Source organism: Rhododendron vialii, chromosome 4a (genome assembly GCF_030253575.1).
Source record: "Rhododendron vialii isolate Sample 1 chromosome 4a, ASM3025357v1".
NCBI lineage: Eukaryota > Viridiplantae > Streptophyta > Magnoliopsida > Ericales > Ericaceae > Rhododendron > Rhododendron vialii.
Genome location: NC_080560.1, coordinates 42,796,700 through 42,823,581, shown reverse-complemented (window position 1 = coordinate 42,823,581; position 26,882 = coordinate 42,796,700). Strand labels below are relative to the sequence as shown.

Sequence of the window (26,882 nt, the reverse complement as noted above, 5' to 3'; positions counted from 1 at the left end):
TTCAGTTGTGCCCTCAAACGCATCTTCCTAGGAGTGGGCATAAAGATTTTAAAACGCCTTCGTTCGACCCCTTCTCTCTCCTCTCTCACGCTGTTCTCTCCTTCATCCCTCTCTCTCTCTCTCTCTCTCTCTCTCAAAATCAACTACAGAGCCCCGAATACAAAACCACCGAGCTCCCTCCACCATATCTAATAAAATTCCTCTCCTCGTACATCCACTACTCTCTCTTTCTCTCTCTACACATACACCCTCACTCATATATATTCTCTCTCACTCTCTTTCTCTCTCTCTCTATATATATTCCCTGACTGAAATTCTTCAATCTCTTACGCCTCTTCATCCTCTCCGGTCTTCCTTTGCTTCACTCAACGGTAAAACATCGACATTAGCGCAGGTACTCCTTTTCGTTTCCAATTTGATAGAAATCACGTTTCTTGGCCCTTTCAAGATAGGGGTTTTATGCATGTCTGGATTGGATCTCCATTTTGTTTGTATTTATTGTTGGAATTTGGTTTGGTTGTGGAAAGTGGAAATGAGTTGAATTTTGGGGTTTCTTTTGATGTACCAGTGAATGCTTGTGTATGCTAGTTGTTGTTGTTTTTTTGGAATTATCTTTTGGTTTTGGAAAGGTAATATTTTTAGAGGTTTTGTTTGATGTTACAGTGAATGCTTATGAATGGGTAGTTGTTATATTTTTTTTTGAAATAGTTTTTTGGGTATGGAAAGGGAATATTTAGAGGTTTTGTCTAATGTTACAGTGAATGCTTGTGGGTTTATTTGGTTATCGTTTTTTGTTGGGGGAAAGTGAATGTAACTTGAATTTTTCGGTTTTCTATGATGTTACAGTGAGTGCTTATGGGTTGATTTATTTATTTTTATTGTTTTTTGGCGGTGGAAAGTGAATGTAACTTGAGTTTTATGGGTTTCTCTGATGTTACAGTGAATGGTCATGTGTTGTTGTCTTGTTGAAACTATGTACTGACATGGGGATACGATTATAGTTTGAATTTTGGTGTTTCTTTGATGTTGCAGTGAATGCTTATGGTTTAAAACGATTATAGTTTGAATTTTGGTGTTTCTTTGATGTTGCAGTGAATGCTTATGGTTTAAATTTGTTTTCATTACTTGTTTTTTAATGTTACAGTGTGCTTTTGGGTTAGGTTTATTTTGATCATTTTTTTGGCAGTGGAAAGTGGAAATAACTTGAAATTTTGGGGTGTCTTGAATGTCACAGTGAATGCTTATGGGTTGTGGTGGGCCAGGGTTTTGGATCTGTGGAGACCAATTTCGTGTTTCTGGTGATTGTCCATCCGGCTGAACTTCTTCATATGATTTGAAAGGTTATTTTTCTGATCCGGGTTTCTTTTTTCCTTTTCTTGGTTTGTACTTAAGTTGCTTACTCTAGCTATGTCCGTTTCATTGTGTACGCTTCACTTTATGCCTATTTTCCGAAGGCATTTAGCAATGTCCATGGTCGCCAATTGACTTTTCATTGGGTTTGGAATCGGGAGTTAGAGGATATCTCAAATTGTTTCCATTATTTGCTTTGCGCCGGCATTGATTACAATGCCAAAGGTCCTGGACCTCTCAAAACCTAATGGAGGCGTTGCAAATAATCTTGTGTATAATTTGATGGGAGGGAAGATGTCATAGATTTCCATAATCTAGTATGTGGCGCCTACTTCACCTACTCCTTGTCTGTCTCTAGTAATACATGTAATTGATACAGGTTATCTGTTGTTATCTTGTGAAATGGTGCCAATTCATCAATGTTCCTGTTAAGAAATAAATCCGTTTCAATAACATTTGCTCCGCTTTTTTTTTGTTTTGTTTTGGCAAGACTGGTTCTATTGCGGAAAAAAAGGTAGACAACAAAGTTCAAAACATAGGTAAAGTGGTCACCAACATGTTGACAAGCAATTTCAAGCTAACCTAGGAAGAGAGTCAAGAGACTCTTACAACCCGAGAGGGTAAAAGCTAAGGCACAATCTCTTACACACAACAGAACAATTAGAAGAAAAGGCGAAAGGATGATCTGTTACATACAAAGAAGGAGGCACGACAAAAGCTAAATAGGTTAAAGAACAACTAAAAGACCCGCGGCCCTTTTCCCAATCAGATAAGTAAGCCTTTTCCTGTAACTTGTTTGATTTTTGATCTTTTTCCCTCAAGTTTTCTACAAGTTAAGTTGGATTTTAAGATTGGTTGTCTGCCACTGTCACTTCCCATCCATAGCTAGGGGACAATTTGCTTCATCTAATGTGCTGTAGTGTCGTCATGTGTCCCCCATCTTTTTGAGGACAGGGATTAACGTTGTCACAGTAATCAAAGCAAGATGTCAAAAGGTTTGTCCTTTTTTCTACTAGTCGCTCGGACATTGGACAACAGTGTTAACCATTGGTTTGATAAATCAAAGGTAGCTCCTTTTTTCTTTGTTATCTTAGTTGATTTAGTCGATGCTTCTTCAGAGATCTCACTTGGAAGCTATTTCTCTTTCATTATTGTTCGTGAAGAAGAGTGCATTTGAACCTTTTGAATGGCTTTGGGACAAACTTCGGTTGGCTGACCATAGACACAATGGGAAGATCCTTTGTAGCCTCTAGTTTGCTTGAATTCGCTTGTGGCTCGATATCCTGTGTTACTTTAAATTTTAGAAAGTTCTTAATTGGCCGGCACATGAATATAAAACCTGGAAAGTTGAGCCTTCTTCTAGAAGAGGTTCTACAAGAGGTCAGCTACTACTCCCGAACCTAACCTGAGACCACAGTTTCAGAGGAACGTTGTATAACTTCATCAAAATGGCACACTAAGAGGGAATTTACGACAACTTTAAAAGCCATTGCTATTTCTCACAAAAATAAACCATCCCCTTAAGCGATAGAATCTTTCTCCAGAATTTCATCAATCTCCTCCTCACTGTTGATCTTAAAGATGAAAAAACCAATTGCCACTATGTATATCATCCTCAAGAGAGTTTCTCCATAGCCTTGCAAGCCCTTTGTTCACCAAATAAAGTATCAAACCAATGAATTTCACATGGATGCTCCCAGTGGCATAAGCTTTCTCCAATATTTCAGGGCATCTTTTGTATCCCTTCTCTAACATCCCGATAAAAGGGAGAGGGCTTACTTGAAGCAGCAACGTTGCCTTGACCCGAAACAAGTGGGTTAATGATTCTCCATAATATACAGCTTCTTCGCAGATTCCACAGCGGTAGTTAAAATTGCGTCCAAATGGCTAACCACATTCGGAACGCTTGGATTGTTCACATCTTGTCCATTAAAATAAATGGGCCCCACTGGTTTGAGGCAAAATGAATGCATACAACTTCTCCAAGCTGGACACACTTGCGTCATCTGTAGTCTCCTTTTCTTGAGACTGTGCCATTGGAGTCTGGGTAAAGATCCAAATTCTACTCTCACCGTGGGCGCACCTGAATCACCTTTAAATAGGTCACGAAGGCATTTCTTTGTTCAAGCACCTGTTGTTCCTACTCATGTGGAGCCTGTCACCGTTAATACAACATGTACTGCTGTTCTTATGCTGAATTCTTCGCTGGAGTCCTTTTGACTCTTGTTCTAGTTTGTTTAGTTTACTCCAATATTAGCCAAGACTCTGCCTGTATTAGTGCCTTGGGTGGCAAATCCCATACTTTGTGTCCCTTGCAATTTCTTGGTGACCCTTCCTACAATGCCATAGGTTCTTCACATCTCTCTGGCTTCCATAATTCCCACATAGACAAGATCCTTAACAAATGCAAATGTGTGCATAAATGTCATCCTCAAAACCTAGATTCACATGCAGCTCCCGAGATAATATCTTAGAAATTTCCCCACGTGGAGTAACATTTTTGTGAAGTGCCACCTTAATCCTCAGTGAAAAAATGGTTAGGACGCCCTCTGAGCCGACTTGATCAGTGAACTGTTTGCCTTCCTCATTGAATGGTGTTTGTCAAGTTCTCTAAAAAATCTTCTTACCAAATTTCTTTGAAGATTACTAACCTGTACCCATCGCTGTTCTCCAACTAGGTTCCTCCCTTGATTGCTACTGCTTTCTCGGTTGCTGAAAGCATCCAAAGTTGTGTCATGCTCCACTTTGGCATCGAGATCTACTTACAATTTTTCTAAGTATCGACCACTGCATTTCATTAAAAGCATGTGTCAGTTACAAAGTAACATGTCATTGACTCATTCTACACTCCAGGATTGAACTGCCATCATCATTCCTCTCTCTCAATCCAATTACCACAGGTAATTGCTCATACCCTACCTCTACCAGCATGGAGTCCATGGACATTATGAGATCCTTGTCCCTACTTGAGGAATTTTGTTTTTTTGTAAATAGATGTGCATTTGTTAACCTCTGGAGTTTAACTAAGGATGTGTTCTAATGTTAACTTATTTGTTTGTAATAGCAATTAAATGGAACTTTAAAATGTTTAACTATGATATCACTGTCTGTAATTACTCATAACTGAAAGGAAGTTTCTACAACTCTCCAATGGCAAGGGAGGTGTTGTTTTTCCATGAACGGAATTGATGAACTAGTGGTATTACTTTCATATGTGATACTAAAGCAGAAAAGGCTATTGTCACTTTTCTTTGCTCTGCATTGAATGCATTTGTTGTTTGTTTAAAGTTTGAATCTGATTTGAATTTATTCTGTTCGGATTCTGTTGGGTTAGATGTGTGTGATGTACATTGTACATTAGATGTTTTATGTATCTCTTGCTGGTTTTGTAGGGAATATGGCACTCCAAAAATATGTTCCCTCTTCTGAAGTGCCTTCAATGAATATGAAACCGCTGCGTTTTTCTTTTAAATCAAATGAGAAACCGCGTGCCATGGAGCCAGAGAAAAGTCCTGTGGAGAATGGTGTAGATATCGACCTGAGAGAGGTTTATTTTCTGATTATGCATTTCCTATCAGCTGGACCTTGTCACAGGACTTATGGACAATTTTGGAATGAGCTTCTTGAACATCAACTTCTGCCTAGAAGGTATCATGCTTGGTATTCCAGAACAGGGGTGCATAGCAGGGATGAAAATGACGATGGCCTCTCTTTCCCGTTGAGTTACAATAAGTTGGCCGAGAGGTACTTATTATGCTTTTTACGAACCTTGTACAACATGAGTTTCTGCTAACTGTTATGTCAACAGTGTTCGTATTATGCTGTTTCTTGACTCATTAGATGAACAAACCATTTGACCTTCCACGCACAATATTCATCTGTATTCCGATAACATGCATTTCCGAAGCATCAAAAAAAATGTATTCCGATAACATGGACAATGTAATATATATTCTGATCTAGTTTCTGTTTATATGAGCCACTTCTGGAGTATGACAAGATATGCTGAGTTATGGTTCCCTTCCCTCCTTCCTTTGGTAGTGCTTTTGATTGATTGGTGGTTGTGATTTTTGGCTACCATAGGTATCCTCATGTTGAAAAGGATCATTTGGTAAAGCTTTTGAAGCAACTGATACTGCACACTGCTACTCCATCAGGAGGCATTAGTGGGGGTACTTTTAGTGCAGCTGCTGTTCCTACTCTTTTGGGAACTGGTTCATTTTCACTTATAGGCGGTATGCAGTCACTCTTTTTATGATATGTTGGTCACTGAGCATTATGTGTTTGCATCGATTGGTGGAGTTAAATTTGTTGAGTCATCTGTGACAAAATAACAATGACCGTCTCTCTTCTAAAGAAACAGGAAAAAAGACCTTTTTTCCTCTTCTTTGAAATAGTTAGACTCGTTCTTCGTTTTCCTGGACTGAGTTTATACAGTTACCGAAAGAGCCCCCTTATTTCCAAGCTCTCTTGTTTTTTTTCTTGCTTGCTACTAATATTCTACCCCTCTCTCTCTCCAGATCTAAATAAGGTCAACAGTGGTACAAAACCGCCCCCAGCATTCCAGCGTTGGCCTCATATGCAAGCTGATCAGGTGCGTGGGCTATTTTTGAGGGAAATTGGTGGTGGTTTCTCAAGACACCATCGTGCACCATCGATTCGTGCAGCATGTTACGCCATTGCAAAACCATCTACTATGGTGCAGAAGATGCAACATATTAAAAAGCTTAGAGGACACCTAAGTGCTGTCTATTGTGGTAAGCTTCCTTGCTTGGTTTTTGTTTATCTCTCGGGTCTGAGGCAACTTCTAGATTTCTCAGATGATTGCCATGTTTTTTAACGAAAATAAGAGAGTCAAAGGTTAAGTTACTTTCAAACTATATTTGTTTCTAGGTTATCTTAAAGTCATTCAGCTTTTCTGTCCACTTATAACGTTATGTACGACAGAGCATGATGATGGTATTGATCATGACAAGGATCATATGATTCATCTCCGGGTATATTTACTCCATGCTTTGGGAGTGAAGCTGTAGAAGCATCTTTTGAATTACTGAAATTGATTTACTGTCATTTTCCTGAAAAATAAAAGAACTAGATTTATAGTTTTATTTTGGTCGTACACGACACTTCCCATGATTTCCCATTGTTCAGATGCCAAGCACATGTAGATTTCAGTACTATGCACGTCAGGATATCATTACTTACACTAAGGCTTTGTATGTTTACGTTTCTATTAAGTTTGGCGGTCTTCTTCTAGAGTTACTATTGTTAATTTCACAAATAGAACATTTCTATTTGGTCATCGGGTCTAGTCATTTTAATGGTTTTAGTTTTCTCGCTGATCCTTATGGTAGATTAGAAATGTGCTTGATGTTGAATATTCTAGCCATTACATCTGTACGTTTCTAGATAATTTACTTGTTGTCTTTCCTTGTTATTAGAGGGAATGCAATTTGTCTGTAATAAGAATGAAGCATAACCTCTTTCATGTCATTGTTGTGAATTCCAACACCTGTAAAGTACTGAGAAGCATGAAGCTTCTAAGGTGCCATGTTCACCTAAGAAACTTGCCAAATGCAAAAGCTTATTTGAGGGTGCTTGACACAAGTCAGACATGGGTCGAAATGTGTCCCATTATTTCTTTAGTGGATACCTGACAGATTTCGAACACTAGGGGATTTATGCGTCCAGCCCTTTGACTATATTTCTGTTTGCTGTATCAACTATTGTTGTTAATTGTGCTTTTATCCTTTTCAAAATCTGTGTACCACATATTGGTTTGGAGGCTGATGCTGTTGGGTTCTATCTGAAACTTGGCATGCAGCCATATTTGATCGATCCGGGCGATATGTTATTACTGGTTCAGATGATCGCCTTGTAAAAATCTGGTCAATGGAAACAGCATATTGTTTAGCCAGCTGCCGTGGGCATGAAGTGAGTTCATACAGAAACTCCATTGTTCTCCCCCCTCCCCCCTCCACCCTTCCCACCCCCCCCTTTTTTCTTTTTTTTTTCCCTCTCGGTGAATAAATACGTACTTATATGTCCTTCTAGTGATATTATCTTCATATTTCATTATATATGCTTGAAAGGGTGACATTACTGACCTGGCTGTGAGCTCCAATGACACTTTGGTGGCTTCTGCATCAAATGACTTCATCATCCGTGTTGTAAGATTTTTTTTTTTTTTTCCCTATTGTTATTTACTATAAACAGGTAGTTAATTGTCTGAGGTTCCTCCTTATTTTTGACAGTGGCGTTTACCTGATGGGGTGCCAATTTCAGTTTTGCGTGGCCATACTGGAGCTGTTACTGCCATTGCATTTAGTCCTAGACCAAGCTCTGTGTACCAGCTTCTATCGTATGTTAATACCTTGAGTGTTGTTTATCTAGCCTTGTTGATTATTTTTCTCGGTTAAAAAAAAAAAAGAATATCTTTATGATTGGTGGATTCATTTTTATAAATTTTGGTGCTGTGTGGAATGTTTATTTTGTTTAGCTTTCTGAATTTGTCTCCTTGTACCTGTGAAGATTTGTTTCTAGTGAGTCACCTTGGCACCGTCGTCTCCTACGTGCAAGCAGGTTTGGTTCCTTGTTGACGCCAGGATGAACTTTGGGGATCACAACTCTCGCTAAATTTGGGCTTTGTGGATCACCCAGACTTGGCCCTCCCCCGCCACCTTTACCTTCTAGGGAGTCAACTCTACATTGCCCTTGACCAATTAGCCTCTAGTAGCAAGCCACCAATGGCAACCATAATGATATCCTCGGCTAGGAGCAGGGCATTGGTTTCTCTCTTAGGACCGAGTTAGGGGTTTGTCTAGGAGGTTGGGTTTGCTGTGGCAGCTCCGCCTTGACTAGTAATTGAGCTTGGTATTGACCAAGACATCCACTATCTCGAATGCCGTATCATTCCTACGGCCAAACGTTTAATAAGACGATCATATTCATAGTACCACCTGACAAGTCCCATGATATGAGTTCCCACTTATCATGAACACCCTCTCTGTGAGTACCATGATACAAATCCAAGGATTGATATTAGGACTTACAAAAGAGGCCTTTTCAACCTCCATTATGTTGCACCAATTAGGAGGCAACCACTTTTACCCAGGTGAGATGGCCTCCCGGTCCACCAAGGCTTGTGCATAAGGGTGAGTTGACACTCAGAAGGATGATTACATTCTCTGGTTAAGCACAAGGTTCTGAAGATAATGCAGGACTAGATGTTTTGTTTCTTTGAACTTCATGTTTCCGATTCCAAAACTTGAACTTTGGTTTTTGTTGGATATTAACTGTTTTTTTTGTAATATTTGAATGTTGAAAGTCATTTTTTGTGATTGTTTAAATTATTTTGCTTGCATAAAATTGTTGCTTAGTTTTTCCAACTTGCACCTATCATAGATGTGTTCCTCGCTTCCTACCTCATGCTTAGGCTTCAGCATACCTCAGCCTTTTAAAACACTGAGCCACTGAGGTAATGAACCTTTTCAACAGTCCAAGTTCTACACCAAAACCTGATATTCGGAATTTCTACTTCAGGGACAAGCTTACTGATGGAAAAATTCACTTGAAAGAGAGGGTCATACTAAAACATATCCCAAGCATATGAATTCCTCCTGCAGTGCTCAACAGAAAATATGATTTGTAATCTGCTTCTATCTCTTACCCGAAAACCAGGCATCATCCTTGCTAACTCCATTCTATTGGACATATTATGCCTGCATCTATGAAAATAAGAAAAAGGATGAGGAAATCGGGTCTCCTACTGTAAACTGTAGAACTCAGAAAAATAACCCTCCATGATCCTCATTCACTGAGACTGAGAACTTCATTTTAGGAATCTCAAAATGGAATCCACCCTTTTCACTTAGCTCAAAATCTCATCCCATCCATTAGATAAAGGAGAAACTCCTGAGAGACATGGTGATAAGCCTTCTGGATATCATCTAGCTTACCAATGACCTCCAGAGCACCTATTAGGCTACCATCCACACTCATTGCTTACCAACAACACATCCAGGATTTGTTTACCAACCAACAGTAACCTTCCTTGGCCCATATCTTAGTTATTTGCACACACCAGGGACCAATTTAATTGATGGGACTATTCAGTTGAAAATGTGAATCATTTTTAGTAGGGCTGTCCACACACCCGACCACCCGACTTGACCAGAAAATAGACCCAACGGACAGTTCAGATCGGATGGATCGGTCAGATTCGGGTCCAAAATCGAAGATTTTTCCAGATGTCGGTCGGGTGTCGGATACACCTGATTATTTTCTAAACCGACCAACCCGACCAACGATTTAGTATTAAAAGGTAAAAAAAAAACCTACAGCCCAGGCCCAGCTGTTCTCCGTCCCTTCTCCTCCTATTCTCCTACGCCTAAACCTTAAAGCACAACCAGCACCTCCCTCTCTCTCTCCCATCTCTCTCTCTCTCTCTCCCGTCTCTCTCTCTCTCTCTCTCTCTCTCTCTCTCTCTCTCTCTCTCTCTCTCTCTCTCTCTCTCTCTGCGTCGCCGACGGTTGCAGCTCTCCATCATCATTGGCTTCACGATCTTCGACCTCTAAAACCGACGAAGCCTGGAAACCTGTTTCTTTGTATTTTCGCAGGTAATTTCGTTGATTTTCGAATATTACGTAACCGATTTCGTTTGTAATCAGTGAAGAATTTCTGTTTTATCTCTGTATTCTGTAATAAAATGTTCAAATCCCATCTCTCTCTCTATAATCGATTGTAATGGACACGGTCTCTCTCTCTCTCTCCCTGCTTCGATCTGTTTGTGTTTCATTCTTTGCAGCCAATGCCAACCAAACCTGACCGAACCCGACAAATTCAATCCGAGTGCATTTTGGTCGGAGCCCGATGAGAATTTCGGTCAGGCTTGGGTGGCCATTTACCCAATCCGACTAAAGTCGGGTCGGGTCGGGTCCAACCCGACCCCAATCCGGCTGATCGACAGCCCTAATTTTTAGGTATTGCCATAGTTAGCAATCATTCTCTTAGTTTTTTAGGCAGATTTTTACCTCTTAAGTGTAGAAAAGTGACACTTAATTCTTACTAAGGAGAGATGGAATATGTAATTACCACTAGGTCCACTTTTACAAAAATACATTTACCATTAATGGAAGTGTCACCCTAGGGTTTTACGGTATGCTAGGGTTTTAGGGTACCATATGGTTTTAGGGTTATAGGGTACCCTAGGGTTTTAGGGTGTAGGATACCCTGGGGTTTAGGATACCCTAGGATTTAGGTTTACGCACTTTCATAGAGCCCTTGGGTTTAGTTTTAGGCACTTCCAAAGGGGTTTTAGGGTGCACTTTCCTATTATAGGGTTTTAGCTGTTTAGGCACTTTTATAGGGTACCCTAGGGGTTTAGGCATTTTTATAGGGTACCCTAGGGTTTAGGCACTTTCAAAGGGTGCTCTAGGGGTTAGGCAATTTAAGGGTTTAGAGTTTTAGGCACTTTCATTGGGTTTCAGTGTTTCATTAATTAGAGGAGACCTAGTAGACCTAAATTGACATTAGATGTTGTGGTGTGCAACGATATGAGTATAGTAGGTTTGTGTGAACTAGTGGCCCTTGACAGAGCTCAATGGAGGAAAAAGATTCATGTAGCCGACCCAAGTGATTGGGATATAAGGCTCGGTTTGGTTTGGTAATTACTTTCTATTTTTTGACCTAGAGGTAAAAAGCCCCTTTTTAGGTGCCTTAATCTTTGTAAATTATAGTTGAATTTTATTTCCTCTGTAGGTCATCGGATGATGGAACATGTAGGATATGGGATGCCAGATACTCTCAGTTCCCTCCACGTATATATGTTCCTAGGCCTCCTGATTCTTCAGCTGGTAAGTCACTGCTTTTGTTTAGATTACTATTTAATAACTGATACATTGGTGAAGGGACTAATGTAGTATGGAACAGGTACAGTAAAGAACAATGTTCCATCTTCAAGTGCTACTCAACTCAGGCCTCAGATTTTTTGTTGTGCATTCAATGCTAATGGAACTGTCTTTGTTACTGGTAGCTCAGATACTCTTGCAAGGGTAAATCTAAATTTTTTGTTTTTGTCTGAGTTATTCCTATTGCACAAATGTCTGACACTTGATCCTGTTTCATCTCCTTTGAGTGGACTAGTGGAGATTTCTACTAACCAGTTAGAAAATAATATTCGTGTTTTTGTTGGAGTGAAAATCTATCTATTAATAAATTCAAATCCTAATGGAGCTCTAGTTACTTGCAGGTCTGGAGTACAAATAAACTAAACACGGCTGAATCAGAGCCCAATCATGAGATTGATATTTTAGCTGGGCATGAGAATGATGTCAATTACGTGCAATTCAGGTTAGTTTTCCCCAATCCGTCTTCGTTTTCCATTTTTCCTTTATTCAATGTGGCACGCTGACACTGATTGCTGTCTCATGATGCAGTGGCTGCAATGTGGCATCTAGATTTTCTGCAGCTGACCCACTGAAGGAAGAGAAAATTCCAAAATTTAAAAATACTGGGTGTGCTTATATTTCTCTAAACTTATCGAAATCTATAAGGCTATCTGTGATGGTGGTTATTGCAGAAAACCCATCGGATGCTCTGTAGTTGCTTCATAACATTAATGGCTTTTTCCTATGAACTTCTTGCATTTCAGGTTTAACCATGATAATATAGTTACTTGCTCTCGGGATGGAAGCGCAATCATTTGGATCCCAAGGTCACGGAGGTCACATGTGAGCTCTTCTTTCATATTTTTGTTTGTTATTACAGTGGCTTTTGTAATTTCTTCCTATTGTTTCATTGTATTCGTCTTTCCATGACGTTTAATTGGTTTTATTTTGAGTTAGCGAGACTGCTCAATTCTTTTTTCCTTTGCGACTAAATTATGTTGGTTTGACATTGATCTCAGGGAAAGGCTGGACGGTGGACTCGTGCATATCACTTGAAAGTTCCACCACCACCAATGCCACCTCAACCTCCACGAGGAGGTCCGCGCCAGAGGATTCTTCCAACTCCTCGCGGTGTTAATATGATCGTGTGGAGCCTAGACAATCGCTTTGTACTTGCCGCTATTATGGGTGAGATGACCATATATACGTCTGTGACTCTATATATACTAACAGAAAGAGACGTGTTCATTACAAAAAAAAGAAAAAAAAAGAAGAGGAGAGATGTGTTCCTTGAAATTTTTTAATTAAATTTGTATCTCAATAATCCTGTGCCAGATACTCCCTATTTCTTAGTTTTACTGTCACTATATGCATTGCATGTATATGGCCTTTCCCCTGGTTTTGCAATATAGTTTAAATTTTTGACACCCTTGCATTACTAACTTATTTGGTTCTTCTTTCTTCAGCCTTCTCCATGTTATGTTCCCACATGCTAATATGTATCTCAACAATTTCGTGCTCTGATATATTAAGGATAGTTTTTGTACTTCCGAATTCCTACTTTTACGTTGATCGTATGCATTGTATGTATATGGCCTTTCGCCTGGTTTTGCCATTTTGTTTAAACAAACCTGTGTTACTAACTCATCTTGTTCTTCTTTCTTCGGCCTTTTCCATGTTATGTTGCCACATTTTGTTGGTCCTCATCCATATGACTATTTAGTGTTTACTAAAATACCTTTAGATTATCGCTGATAACTTGGTTCCCATTGTAGTTTTCCTGTCATTTTGAAAAAAGTTCTGAGTATTTAATGGCAACATTCTGCATTGGAAAACATATTAAAGGAAAATTTGGATATGGTTAGTAGTGTCCTTTTGTGATTAGGTTGCCTGGTTTGGGCAAGATGTGTCTGTTTTTTGGGTCCATTTTAAGCTCCATTGTACAGGCAGAGGTGTCGGTGCCTTCAGTTGATCACTATAAGACATTATAGTTGATGAAACAAGTTGAGCATTAGCCAGATTTGTGTCACACATGTAGAGTTTGCGGTTTGGTATGCAGTTTGGCATGGCATACCAAACAGGAGGATTCTTGTGGTACTCACATTTACAGTAATTTATTATTGGGCGGTTTCCTCGACCAACAACCTTAAGAGTATGACCTCTACTCTGCTAAAAAGTTTGACTACATTTCAAGCACACGAAGGAGGTAAATGATCAGATAGTGGACAAATTTCTTCTCATTATTGGTGCATTTACTGTCTGCTTGCGCCTGGTCTTACCCCCAACCCAACTACCATCAACACACATGCAAGAACAAAATAAAGAAGGGCAAAATAGTTCCCCTGATTTGCTGTCCCCCATCCGAGTTTGAATGTCTGCTGATATATGCTGAGATACAGAGTACTGCCTCTTTATGTGTTTCCATGGTTTTATAAATCTAAACCTGTTTCCAGCCATCTTTCAGGATTTTAAGTTGTTTACTTTGTTCTAATTCTGCAGATTGCAGAATCTGTGTTTGGAATGCTGTTGATGGTAGTTTGGTTCATTCTTTGAAGGGTCATAGTGAATCTGTAAGTCATATACACATCAATCCCTGCCACTCTTTTTTTTTTTTTTCTTTCTGGAAATGGATAAGAGAAGGTAACTCTGCAACACACTGTTATTGGATGTGCCCATATTTCTTGGTAAATGCCTACGGTTTTATTCCAAAAACTTCTATTTGGACGGACAGATATGGTTAGATGACCGTTGAACCCCGTGTACTGGATGCTGTATCATTGCCTTTATTCTATAGTTATCCCTTTTCCTGCCAGCATTACAAGTTAACACTGCTGTTATTGGTAAAGCTAGTTAAATTTACCTTGCTCAGCGTCCATTTGATTTATTCCACCTTGTCTCATTTCGCATAATTGTAAGATTGCTCCATCGCAACATGTGTCATGGGTTGAAACCTACCTGGATGTGTAGGCTGCATAGATCTGACTCCTGGCCAGAATTCACCCACCCGTGCAATTTGCTACCATGTTGCTGCCCCATGGTAGCCTCAGCTACTTTCTTGTTTATTACAAGGGTGACAATGCGTTGTGTAAAGGCTTTACCTTGTGGTATATTTTGTTGTCTAAAATTTCAGTTCTGTAAAGAAATTTTCTTTAACTAGAGTTTCGCTTAGTGGCATTATGGAATTTTTTTCTTTGAGAGACCAAAACTGTGTGTTAGGTAGAACCAATGTTTGCTGTATCTAACAATAATAGATTATGGTGTGTTCATTAGTAGATTGTGTGTGCATAGAATGATAGAAGTGTGTAAATATAGGTTTTCACTTTTGTTTTGTTATTACATTCTTGCACTTGGGGACTTAAGAAATATTTCAACGATAAAGTTTAAGCATCAGATGTTGAGAGACAGACAGTGATGGCTGTATTGTGTTTTGTTGTTTTCCTTACAAATGCAATTGCCGGTTGCTTTTATATCCCTTACTTCTGCGTTAGTAGGAATATATTGGTTGGTCCGTTAACTGGCTCTCTCTGACCTTATTGCTTGTGTTTTGGTAGACCTTTGTTCTGGATGTTCATCCTTTCAACCCGCGAATAGCTATGAGTGCTGGTTATGATGGAAAAACAATTGTGTGGGATGTGAGTTCTCATATTTGTAAAGCTCTGCATAGTTTTCACAAAAATTCCATGCTTTGTTTCGCTGACACCCCCTGCCCCCCTTCTTTCTCTTTCTCGCTGCATTAGATATGGGAAGGAACACCTATCCGGGAGTATGAAATTGGAAGATTCAAGTTGGTTGATGGGAAGTTTTCTCCGTGAGTTGATAAAGATTTCTCTAGATCTCAAAAGTTGCCTTTCTCTTGCGTTGATTGTACTGACTTCTTGTTCATCTGATTCTCAGTCTGTTTTTGGATGTACTGATATGTCCTCAGTGTTACCATTTATTGTTTGTGTAGTTGTACATTCTGATTCTCAGCTCGTAGAAGTTTTGTTTTCTTTTTGTCAGCATGTATGTAGTGCGAAGGTTCAAATTTCTTACTGCCATTATCTGCTGTAACTTCTTGCTTTACTTGATATGCTGATTGAATCCTTGAAGTAAAATATGACTTCACAGGCATATACAAATCCAATAGATGGAGATATTTCTTGTTTCTAGTTTCTGTTTACACTTCAGTTCTATACTCGGTATGGCACGCCATTGATAATTTATCTTGGACCTTAACTCACTTACTTGTGGATATTTAGAAACTAGGTATAAAACGTATACTTAGATATGGTGCAATGGTGGCTGTTGTTTCATGTTTGGCATACGATGAGTAATTTTCAAAAGGACATAGAAGTCCCACACCTTATTTGCTTGGATATGCTTGTACAAGTCCCTGCACCTTATTTGATGTTGCTGTTTATTTGAAGTAATATTTGATATATTACCTTTTATTTGATGGGGTCTTTGGTCCTTCAGTGCTGCACTACCTTGGTTCATGTGAGAGCCCATTCTTGGGTAGTCCCACATCGGTGGAAAACATGAAAATGATATGGTATATAATGAAATCTAACCATCTACTGTATAACTTGAGGTTAACCTTTTGAGCCACATGTTTCGGCTAAGGGTTAAGCAGGTCAGTTGGCGCGGGTTGTTACAGTTGGTATCAGAGTACAACCCTGGTCTACATGGTGGGGGCCACCTCTAGAATCTGGTACGAGCACACTGATTGTGTTGTACATAGCTAAGTGCCACACTATGACCACCCGGGAAAGTTTGTTGGGGCAAGCCCATTCTTGGGTAGTCCCACATCGGTGGGAAACATGAAAATGATATGGTATATAACAAAATCCAACTGTATAACTCGAGGTTAACCTTTTAAGCCACGTGTTTCGGCTAAGGGTTAAGTAGGTCAACCGGGGTTGTTACAGTTCATGTCACGAAGAAATAAGTGAGCTTACACTCTTGCCAGTTGTGCTACACACGTAGTTCATCGTTATTGATTTTATGGTTTTCTGTGTGATCCAGGGATGGGACATCGATAATACTCTCAGATGATGTCGGCCAATTATATATATTAAGCACAGGACAAGGCGAGTATCAACAGGATGCCAAATATGAGCAGGTACTAATTGGTAAACAGTGTCAACTTTTGTACCTGTTGCTAGTATTTGGATTGGAGAGAATGCTCAACTCATAACTCGTGTGTGTATGCCTGTTAACAGTTCTTCCTTGGAGACTATCGCCCCCTTATTCAAGACATTCATGGGACTGTTGTTGACCAGGTTAGTAACTCAATCTCATTATTTTCGTTGGTTGGCTGTTCTTTCGCTTTCCAGAGTGGAGTGACAAAAATGGAATTCATGTAGCATACATAAACCACGGTCTGCATGTTGGTGACATTTGGTTTAGCTTTCCTTTGTTTATACAGAAGCAAGATCTGGATTGTAAACTACTACGGTCGGCATGTTGGTAACATAGTACATTGTTACAGTGGTTACATGGCTGTTGACAGTTCAATTCCCTTTTCAGCAATTGATTGTGCATACTGGTTAGATTTCCTTATTAGGCAACTACAGCTCAAGACATGTAATCTGAATGCATCTTTTGCTATATATGCAACATTAACACTTTCGCATTTAAAGGACCATCATGTCCCTGCTTCCCTAGCTTTAACGCAAGACCATCATCATTCTCTTCCGTCTCTCTGCATCATTAACCTTATCCCAGTTACCATATCCTAGCGTGGGATGCCTATTTTTGTTAGATGAAATTCTGGATTTAAGCACTCAGGCAACTTCTGATGTTTGATGTAGGAAACTCAACTTACGCCGTATAGGAGGAATATGCAAGATCTCCTCTGTGATGCAAGTTTGTTCTTGCTCCTTGCTTTCTGATAGATTTTACTTGTTAAGATTGTCTTCTTTGATTATTCTCCTTATCTATTTCATGCTGTTTTGCACTGGGAAATGCTAGCGATGATTCCATACCCAGATCCTTATCAGAGCATGTACCAGAAACGGCGGTTAGGAGCCCTGGGTATTGAGTGGCGCCCATCTTCTGTGAGATTCGCTGTTGGGCCAGACTTTAATCTCGACCAAGGTTTCCAAATACTTCCCATAGCAGACTTGGATTTATTAATTGCTCCTCTACCAGAGTTTGTTGATGCCATGGATTGGGAACCTGAGATTGAAGTGCTAAGTGATGATACCGATTCCGAATATAATGTAACCGAAGAGTGTTCTTCAGGGCGGGAGAAAGGAAGCTTAAGTTTTAATTCATCGGGTGATCCAGAGTGCAGTTCAGAAGACAGTGAGGTTGAGGGCACTCATATAGATGTCCTCCGACGATCAAAAAGGAAAAAACAGAAGGTAGAAGTGAATTTTCTCGTCAATATTTATTTTTTTGACCTTTTCCCCCTGCAGTTACTTTATCTGATATGTAATCTTTATCTTTTTAGGTTGAAATCATGACTTCTTCCGGCAGGCGTGTGAAGAGGAAAAATCTGGATGAGTGCGGTGGTGAAGTAAACGGAAATAACAGGAGGAAGTCAAGACATGGGCAAAAAGCTTCAAGGAGGAAATCCTCTTCCTCAAAGTCGTTCAGACCTCAGAGAGCTGCTGCACGAAATGCTCTGAATTTGTTTTCCCGACTCACAGGAGTTTCGGCAGATGGAGAAGAAGAAGATAGATCAGAAAGTTCATTGGAAAGTGAATCCATGCTGCAGGATTCCAGCATGGGCGGTGAAGAATCTGATAACTCTTCACAAAACAAACAACCTAACCATTCAAAAGGGAAAGAAGTTCTAGTGGATGAGTCTGACAGTGTGGTTAAACCTCATGAATGCTCTGAATCTCGTTTGATTTCTGGAAATAGGAGATTGGTTGTGAAATTTCCAACTCGTGCTTTAAATAAGTCTGTACCGGCAGAAAGCACAACAATTGAATCTGAGGGGAAGCCAGATCTTGTTGGCTCATCATTTAAATCTCCACAGAAAGCCAATGAAGAAAATCAGAATTGCTCTCAGGATCCAGAGTGCAGTAGAGTTGAAAGAAATGGGACGGTGGGTAATGCAAAGGTTGAAAATGATCTAGAGCTGTTTGATGCATATAAGCGCAATATTAAATGGGGAGGGTTCAAGGCTCGCACGTCCAAACTACGTTTGAAGATGGGTGAACACATGCCATTGACTACAATCAAGGATGTTGTCAGTGGGCAGACATTGGAAAATCGGTTTGAAAAATTTCATTCTAGTTCAGAAACTGAATATAATGGTGTTCAGACGAACGAAATGGTTCATATGAACCAGCAACAGGTTGAGGATGGTACTCCTGAAGATATCGTTGAACACCAGGCTCACAATAAATTACCAAAACAGGATCCAAGGTCTTTTGATGATGCAACAACTTCTTCTCTCCCTTATACAAATGGGTTTGAAAACCATGCTGAATTGAAAGAGTCAAAAATGATTTCCAAAGATGATGAAAGTCCTGAGTTGGAAGTTGGATCTTCCATGGAGGATGAGAGTAATGTTGGAAGTCATGGTCCTCTATCTGAAAGCCCATACACAGAGCAGAAATTGACTTCAGAAGGGCCTTACAATGATGGCGCTGCGGGGCCCAGTTCACACCATGTAGACCTCAAAGGCGAAGCAAATTCAGTTTCACAGAAGTCGAACTCAAACGATAGGATGTATAGTGCTGTTTATAGAAGGTTGAGGTCATCTAGGGCTAGAAGCAATCCAGAAGGTGACAGCGGAGGTGTCATCGCAAACACTTCAAATGTGAGCAGTCCTAATCTTGATTTACCTCAAGCCACAACTAATGGGGTCCGCCGGACACGGTCCATGGGATTGGGGGAAACCATTCATGAAGCAAATGGTTTGGGCTGTGATATCAAATTGAGGGAGGAAAATGATGGTTCAAAAGATTCTAATGATCAGAAAACTTCCATCAATGCATGCGATGAACATCCTAGCGAAGAATGGGGATCAGGCTCAAGGGTAACTGTTGGATTAAGGTCTGCAAGAAACAGGAGAAGCAGTTATCACATTCAGGACTCCACTCCGACCAACCGAAAGAAGTCACATCAACCAGTGAGAAACTCATGGTTGATGTTGTCAACACATGGGGAAGGCTCGCGATACATTCCCCAGCTAGGGGATGGAGTTGTATATTTGAGACAGGTATGTTCCAAGTTTAATCAAATTTGATCATATTCAGTTTCTGATTAGCAATCCCTACTTTTGCTTTGTTGAATGCTAAATGAAGATAGTAATTAAGCAATTTACTTTGTACTATTTCTGAGTGATCGTCTATACTAAATTTAATTTAAAATGACCCCTTTTTGGTTTTGTTCTATGTTGAATGCAGATGATAATTTTGTAACTTATTTTGTACTATTTTTCAGGGCCATCAGGAATATATTAGCCATAGTGGTACAAAAGAAGTAGGCCCTTGGATAATGATAAAGGGAAACATCAGAGCGGTGGAATTTTGTAGAGTTAAGGCCCTTCAGTATGCTCCATATCGAGGTTCTGGGGATGGATGCTGTAAAATGACACTTCAGTTTGTAGATTCTTCTTCCAGTGTCGCTGGAAAATCATTTAATTTGACTCTGCCTGAATTGAACGATTTGCCAGACTTCCTTGTCGAAAGAAGTCAGTATGATGCTGCAATCCAGAGAAATTGGGTTTTGAGGGATAAATGCCAAGTCTGGTGGGAAAACCCTGGCGAGAAAAATGGGAGTTGGTGGGAAGGTCGGATTGTTGGTGTGAAACCTAAATCGCAGGATTTTCCAGACAGTCCATGGGACAAGTATGCAGTTCGATATAAGGGTGATCCCTCAGACCCACTTCAACATAGTCCTTGGGAACTTCGCGACGCTGAAACTCAGTGGGATCCGCCTGGCATCGACAATGAGATCAGAGAAAATATGCTCTGCTCTTTAGACGAATTGGAGGCATCAGCAAGTGAAGACAAGGTAAAATCTAGTTTAGGCTTCATTCTTCAAGATAAGTATATTTTGAAACCAGTATCACTGTACGTATTAAACAAGGACTACTGATATTTTTTTGGAAATTTGCAGGATCGTTATGGGATTCGGAAACTGAAACAAGTTTCACAAAAGGACAAATTTTTAAACAGGTATCGTTGTCCATATTCTTGTTTAGTTAGGTTTTAGGTCATTTCGTTTAGCATGTCTACAAAGACTAATTTGATGCGTGGTTATCTTCCACAAAACCATTTTTCCTATTTGATTCCTAGATATATCCTTTTGCCGGAAGATATTGGAAAATGTTTTCCTCTATTTGATGCCTAATTTGATGTGTAAATGGGAAGTTGAAGTTGTATTTGGATCCATTCAATTTTGTAGGTTTCCTGTTCCCTTATCACTTGATGTGATCCAGTCTAGACTGGAGAATAACTACTATCGAAGTTTGGAGGCAATGAAGCATGACATTTCGGTGATGCTATCAAATGCTGAGGCTTATTTCGAAAGAAAGGCAGAGCTTTTATCAAAAATCAGACGCTTATCGGAATGGTTCAATCGGACCTTATTGTCCTTGTAGATTCCTCGGATACAATTTTGTAGAAAATCAGCCGCCTTGTGGTTGAATCTACCCCTTCTATTTTCTTGTAGCTTTTTTCCCTCTTCTATTTGTTGATTCTTTTCTCTTTTTTTTCGCAACCCTTTTTCGTATAGGTCCCAATTCATCCAGTTTAGGAAATTGGTTGATCTCTTGGGGATTCCTTAGTAGAGGGAGGAAGATATCTCAAGGAGAAATTAGCTTGTTACAGGGGCAAAGCATCCACACCAGGAATTCATTTGTGTATAGACAAGCGCAGAGATATGAGCATGCTTCATAATTGTTAATGAGAAATGATAGTCAATTTTAGGCATCTCCCTCCATCCCTCTCGAAGGGAGGGGGGCTGCTGTCCCCTTGGGAAGAGCAGCATGCTGCTGCACCCCATTTTGGGGCCCACCCTGGTCTCGCTCCGATGATTTGAATCGTTCACTTTATAGAACTTGTCGAGTAGAACAACTATGCAAAAAATCAGCTTAATTGGATATCATTAAGTACCTGATCGTTCAACTCAAGGGATGGCAGCGGTTCGGTTATTCGTAAAATAAAAATCGCGGATACTAGTTGGGTTTCATTTTTTCTCCGAAACCTGTAGTCAACATTTTCAATAAATCAAATCGAGTCTTACGTCTCAATCACTTGGGAAGTCACACAACCTCTAACAGACATGTGGGGTTTACACATAATTGTGCGTGTGGAGCTTACATGTTTGAGAGATTGTGTTTGGATTGTTGTGTGAGTATCATTTTTGTTTTAATAGTCACTAAAAATATCCAACAGGGTCACGTGTTACGAGAATCTAGACTGCCCCACTCCCACCCAACCCATCAACAAGGGTCTCTACTTCCGCTCTATAGGACTTGTCTCTTCGTACTTGGACTACGTATATAACTGTTGGGTCAAGTGTCCGGTTTAAAAAATGATTACACTTTTCTTAAAAGCCGAATGAGAGAGTAATAATTCTATGTAACCAAATAGTAGTTGATTCAACAAAAAGCAGTTTAAAAAAATATCGGGGGTGTGTGAATTATCTGTCATGAGGGCATGATAGTTTACATCATGATAGTTTACAAACGTTTGCAACCCGGCCACAAACTTTTGCAATCTATCCGCAAACTTTTGCACTCCGGCCTCAAATTTTTACGTCATTGGCTGCAAACTTTTGCACTATGACTTCAAATTTTTACATTATGGCCACAAACTTTTACACTCTGGCCACAAACTTCTACGCTTTGGCCTACAATGATATTTTTTTGCGACCCATTTTGGGTACAGGTCCCAGTTCATCCAGTTTAGGAAATTGGTTGATCTCTTGGGGATTCCTTAGCAGAGGGGAGTAAGATATCTCAAGGAGAAATTAGTTTGTAACAAGGGTAAAGGGTTTGATATACATTCCGTCACTCCTCCATAGTTCTCAATCTTCACAATAGATATTCATCTACGATGGTGGCCAGCCCAGGACTACTTCAAAAGCTCTCCTAAACTTTCGACCGGCCCTAAACGAGAACCACTTATATGCAAATTAAGTTACTTGAGCTTGAGTCAAGTGTTTGGTTTTCAAAAGCTCATTAACAAATCAAGCTTAAATATTATTTTGAAGCTCATTAAGCTATACCTCGAACAAGCCAAGTTTAGGCTCATTCAGATAGTACATGTATAAACGATTTCGAGCCTGTCAAGATCAGCTCAATTAGAGGCCGTTTCAGCTCGATTTGTCTCGTCAACAAGTTAAATTTGAATACTTTTCAAAGCTCATCGAGTCGACGAGTTTTCAAACCAAGTCCACTACCGGGCTTGTGTATCAGCCCTGTCCGCCATCAGACATTCAGACTCACTCCACAAGCCTAGTCAAACTCGGAGCAATTACAACCTGTATGTGTATATTCCACCACTGCAAAGAAGCCCCGCTGCATCATATTCTGAGACAGTACAGAGTCTTACATCCATAAACAAAACTACCATAGAAAGTGAAGAGAAACTCCACCCTGATCAGATAAAAAGGTCTCTTCTTGCTTCACATTGAATTACCATAAAAAAGGAAGGCGAAAAAGAACAATAACAGGTATAAATAGAGAGGCAACCACAGGTTCAAAATTACTACAAGCATCACTCAATTGCTAAGGAAACTAAACGAAAAATATGAAGTGTAGAGCCTGTCTGCTACATGTCCAAGATCACCATCTAGTAACCTCCACAGGATCATAGCTACAAACCGTAGGAGATGGATAAGGCATAGTCAAAGCACACATAGTTGACATACAGAGATAAAATACCACAATTTCCTCCTCTTTACATGCAACTGTCTAGCGTTTTTTGCTGTGCCTCCTGCCCTTCCTCCGGCTGCTCCTATCCTCAGAATCAGATCCCGAATCGGAGTCTGAATCAGAAGACTCGGAAGTAGAGCTGTACTTCCGGTGCCTCCTCTTTCTCTGCTGCTCCTTCTTCTTCTTCTTCTTCCTCCTCCTCTCTTCTTCTGAATCGGTAGATGAACTGTAGCTCGAATCGCTCTCATCTGATCCAGTAACAGACGATGCCCCACTGTCAGACTCAAATACCGAAGCCTCGCTATCACTGCCAGACTCAGTATCAGACCTATGTTTCCTCTTGCTTTTCTTTGAAACCTTCTTCTCAGTCTTAGGTTCCTCCTTAGGAATATCTGGGTTATCCAAATCATAAGAAATCGATACCTTCATCTTCAATTTTGGATTTTTAAGTAGTTGCGTACGAGAGGGTCGCGAGATATACTTGCGTTCGTTCTTGCATTCATAAGTCCAATGACCAGGTTCAAAACATTTCTGGCATTGGGAAGTTGTGCCGCCAAGGGTAGACATTGATGTCTTTGGGTCTTTCCTTTCACCCAATCTTACTTGTTTCTCAGTACTCATCAAATACATTTGTCTCTTTGCTTCTTTTCTCTCCTGCCATCTACTGGGCCCTTCTTCCTTCTGGCCATATGCGTTGACATTTCTGGCGGCGGCAGCAGCTGCACGCTCAGCCTGAGCACGGCTAAGGCCCTTTGCCGCAGTCAATGCAGCAGCCTTAATTCTTTCTGCTGCATCACCACCACCTTTCTCTTCTTTCTTACTCGACGACATCTCCTTGTTAATATCAGATGCTCCCACCTACAGAAAGCCCTAAAGAAACAAAAACAAAAAAAAAGGATTAGTTCTAGATCACTAGGTAAAGGCAATAGAGCAACACTTCAAGAAAACCAACTGAATGGTTAAAAATGCATTTAAATCTAGACGGTATGATGGTACGAGCCGTAAAACAAATCTTATGCACTTAGTGTTCATTCCTATTGACAAGATTAAAAGATGAAACGTCAAACTGAATAACAACGTAATGTGATTCTACAACTAATTTAGGTCAAAACAAAGTACCCATTCCACAACAATCCCTAAAAACCATAGAATAAAAAGCAAATGAACTAGTTCTGTACAAGCTCAGGATTTTTTCATCTCAATGCACTAGGCGTCAAAGAATAGGTACAAAACTTGAAGAAAACCTCAACTATATGCCACAAAAAGGAGGAGATAACAAAACAGTTCACTTCATCTTTATTCCAATTAAAAGGTTACAACATGAAACTAGAAACTGAAGAAAACAACTACACAACAGCAATTTGTGGGAAAAAAATTAGGCCAAAACATCAAACAACCAAAAAAAAAAGCACTCATTTTTTTGTTGTCAAATGTTACAAGAATCTATACTACGCCACCCCTACCCAACCCCCATCAACAAGGGTCTCTACTCTTCCTCTCTATAGCAATAGAAGCCACCACCTCACCATACTTTAGACTACACCACTGGTGGGCCAAGTGCCTAGATAAAAAAACGAATTCACTTTTCATAAACAAGTCGAAGAACAGAATCATCAGAGACACAAACATTGATCTACCGGATGAAATACGTGAGCACATATTCTCTTTCCTCCCAATGAAATCCCTCGCCCAAACCACCCTTCTTTCCAAACACTGGAATCACCTATCCCTATGGCGTACCCACCCCATCTCGACTTCTCCCCTCTCTCTTCCAATCGGCATAACTCACGACTCAGTCACGGACTCCAATCAAAGGCCACTGAATTCATACTCATCATACTATCTTGCTGTCAACATGACTCCAACATCAACACGCTCCGCCTCTTCGGTCACTTAAGTCGCTCAAGCCTCCTCGACTACCTCAAATGAATCACAGAATCGAACAACTCAAACTCAACATTTATTTAGACTGTTGCTTTAGCCTTCCTCTGTGTTTGCCAAATGAGAAAGCGATAATTCTATGTAACCAAATAGTAAATTAAAAAGAAAGCAGTTTAACAACACGTCAAAAGATAGTTCATAGTCAACCTCTCAATTGAAGAGCAAAGAACCCTAATTTTTACTGAAACTGAGGAAAGACAACGATTCCATATAAGAAAACAAATAAATACGATCGAAAGTGGTAAAAACACATAATAAACCAAACAGTGAGTACCCAAATCAGAACAAATTGAGAATACAAAACACAGAATACATGAGTCTTGACACATAGCTACAACTCTTGATGTAGATCAAATATCTCTATCAATTCTGAAACACGGAATCTTAATTGGGCGACGGGAAAAAAAACCCTAGGAATCGGATTTTATTTGGTTTTCAGTAAAGAAAAAACAAATAGAATCGAGATCGCAAAAACAGGTAACGCAGAGACAGATAGACATATACTTGTCTGTGTGTGAATTTAAGCCGTCAAAAATCCAAGGTCGCACGAGAAACCAAAGATTCGAAGAGAGAGAGAGAGAGAGAGAGAGCGTACGTACCGTCTCAAATCGCACACCAGAGAGAGAGAGCGGGGGGGGGGGGGGGGGTGGTTAGTGAGACAGAGAGAGAGAGAAGCAAGCGCAATGTTAATTAAGTAAAGGTTAACAAGCGAATTAAGCGTTTTCGAGTTTGAGCTCGTGTTTGTTTTCAAAAGCCGCCTCTCAAAGCATGTTGAAACATTATTTTAAATATCGTTAAGATTTTGATCTAAGTTCGAACAAATAATAACTCGGCTCGTTAATCTTAATATATACAAACATCAAGCTAGTCGCTATTGGCTTGCATTTTGGTTATTTAAAGCTCATTGAACATTGATTCATCTTATAAACAAATTTAGCTCAAGCATATTTTTGAAACTCGTTAAATTTCCGAATCAAGATCAACACATGTTCGCTCATGTTCGCTCGTTTAGCACCCGTACAGCGAGTTATAAGTAGAGTCGGGTATGGTACACTGGAGTTTGGGCGACCCGAATCATCGAGGTTGGGTTATATGGTCAAGTCTCAGCAATTTTGGGCCAAAGGGTTTTGATAATTGGACCGAATATAGCATACTATTGTGGGCTCCAAATGGGCCCCAACACTACCACCCAAAGTAAGAAAGTTAAATTGTTGGGAAAATGACGGCCCATAACGTGTTTTGATAATTAATACCCATTAAGAACATGCTAAGAACATATGTTAATACTGAAAATGTCTTTGGTGAGTATTAATTATCAAAACACGTCATTGGCCGTCATTTTACCTAAATTGTTTCAAATAGCACTCTCCATTATCTTCATTAATGTCAAATGACACCAATAAAAGGAGTTGGTTCAGTGGTAGAAACTCATGACTTGGTTGACAAGACCCATATTTGAGTCTTTATCTCTTTACTGGAGCTTAACGTGGGGCCTAGGCCATGTCAGCTGTTGTGCTTTCGTGTTTTTGAGCGTGGGTTGGTATTTTAGTCCATAGATTTACTGTCTTATTGTAACATACTCCTAATATCATCCACGCATCAGTGCGATGGGGTCTCCTCCAGATAGTAATATGGTGTGACGAGACAATATTGGTAACAGAGGAAGTTAAATGTCAAATTACAATGTTGGTTGGTAAAGTACTCTCTCCGTCTCAATTTACTTGTCCCAATTCTATTCTAACTGGATAAAAAAATTAGTTATATCTTTAAATTGGTAATGAATTTTATATCCAATATGGATCTTATTTGATAGATCTCGATTTGTTCTATAATATAATGTTTTCAAAATCACCTAAAACATTATAAATTACAAGATA

At 39.8% G+C, this 26,882-nt stretch overlaps 2 protein-coding genes across 6 annotated transcripts; one reads left to right on the top strand and one right to left on the bottom strand.

Moving 5' to 3' along the window:
* Window positions 1–67: 67 nt before the first annotated feature.
* LOC131324612 (uncharacterized) lies at window positions 68–21,120 on the top strand. Of its 4 annotated transcripts, XM_058356646.1 has the most exons (26): window positions 95–394; window positions 1,235–1,340; window positions 4,029–4,250; window positions 4,743–5,094; window positions 5,434–5,585; window positions 5,871–6,107; window positions 7,175–7,284; window positions 7,443–7,520; window positions 7,605–7,711; window positions 11,110–11,204; window positions 11,281–11,402; window positions 11,600–11,700; window positions 11,787–11,864; window positions 12,002–12,080; window positions 12,257–12,425; window positions 13,737–13,807; window positions 14,789–14,869; window positions 14,975–15,045; window positions 16,242–16,338; window positions 16,439–16,498; window positions 17,030–17,084; window positions 17,190–17,584; window positions 17,674–19,398; window positions 19,623–20,195; window positions 20,301–20,359; window positions 20,589–21,120. In XM_058356646.1, exons 4-26 carry the CDS (start codon window positions 4,748–4,750, stop codon window positions 20,782–20,784), a joined length of 5,058 nt encoding a protein of 1,685 aa, XP_058212629.1. In that variant the 5' UTR covers window positions 95–394; window positions 1,235–1,340; window positions 4,029–4,250; window positions 4,743–4,747; the 3' UTR covers window positions 20,785–21,120. The 4 variants fall into 4 exon arrangements, with proteins under 4 accessions (XP_058212628.1, XP_058212629.1, XP_058212632.1 ...); XM_058356645.1 differs by lacking the exon at window positions 4,029–4,250 and having other exon boundaries at window positions 68–394; XM_058356649.1 differs by lacking the exon at window positions 4,029–4,250 and having other exon boundaries at window positions 11,287–11,402.
* Window positions 21,121–22,845: 1,725 nt separating this feature from the next.
* On the bottom strand, window positions 22,846–25,693 carry LOC131324611 (uncharacterized). 2 transcript variants are annotated; one of them, XM_058356643.1, is made up of 2 exons: window positions 25,605–25,693; window positions 22,846–23,934 (listed from the first exon to the last, which is right to left on the bottom strand). In XM_058356643.1, the coding sequence occupies exon 2, from the start codon at window positions 23,893–23,895 to the stop codon at window positions 23,104–23,106; it is 792 nt and encodes a 263-aa protein (XP_058212626.1). In that variant the 5' UTR covers window positions 23,896–23,934; window positions 25,605–25,693; the 3' UTR covers window positions 22,846–23,103. The 2 variants fall into 2 exon arrangements, with proteins under 2 accessions (XP_058212626.1, XP_058212627.1); XM_058356644.1 differs by lacking the exon at window positions 25,605–25,693 and adding an exon at window positions 25,510–25,597.
* Between the last annotated feature and the right edge of the window lie 1,189 nt (window positions 25,694–26,882).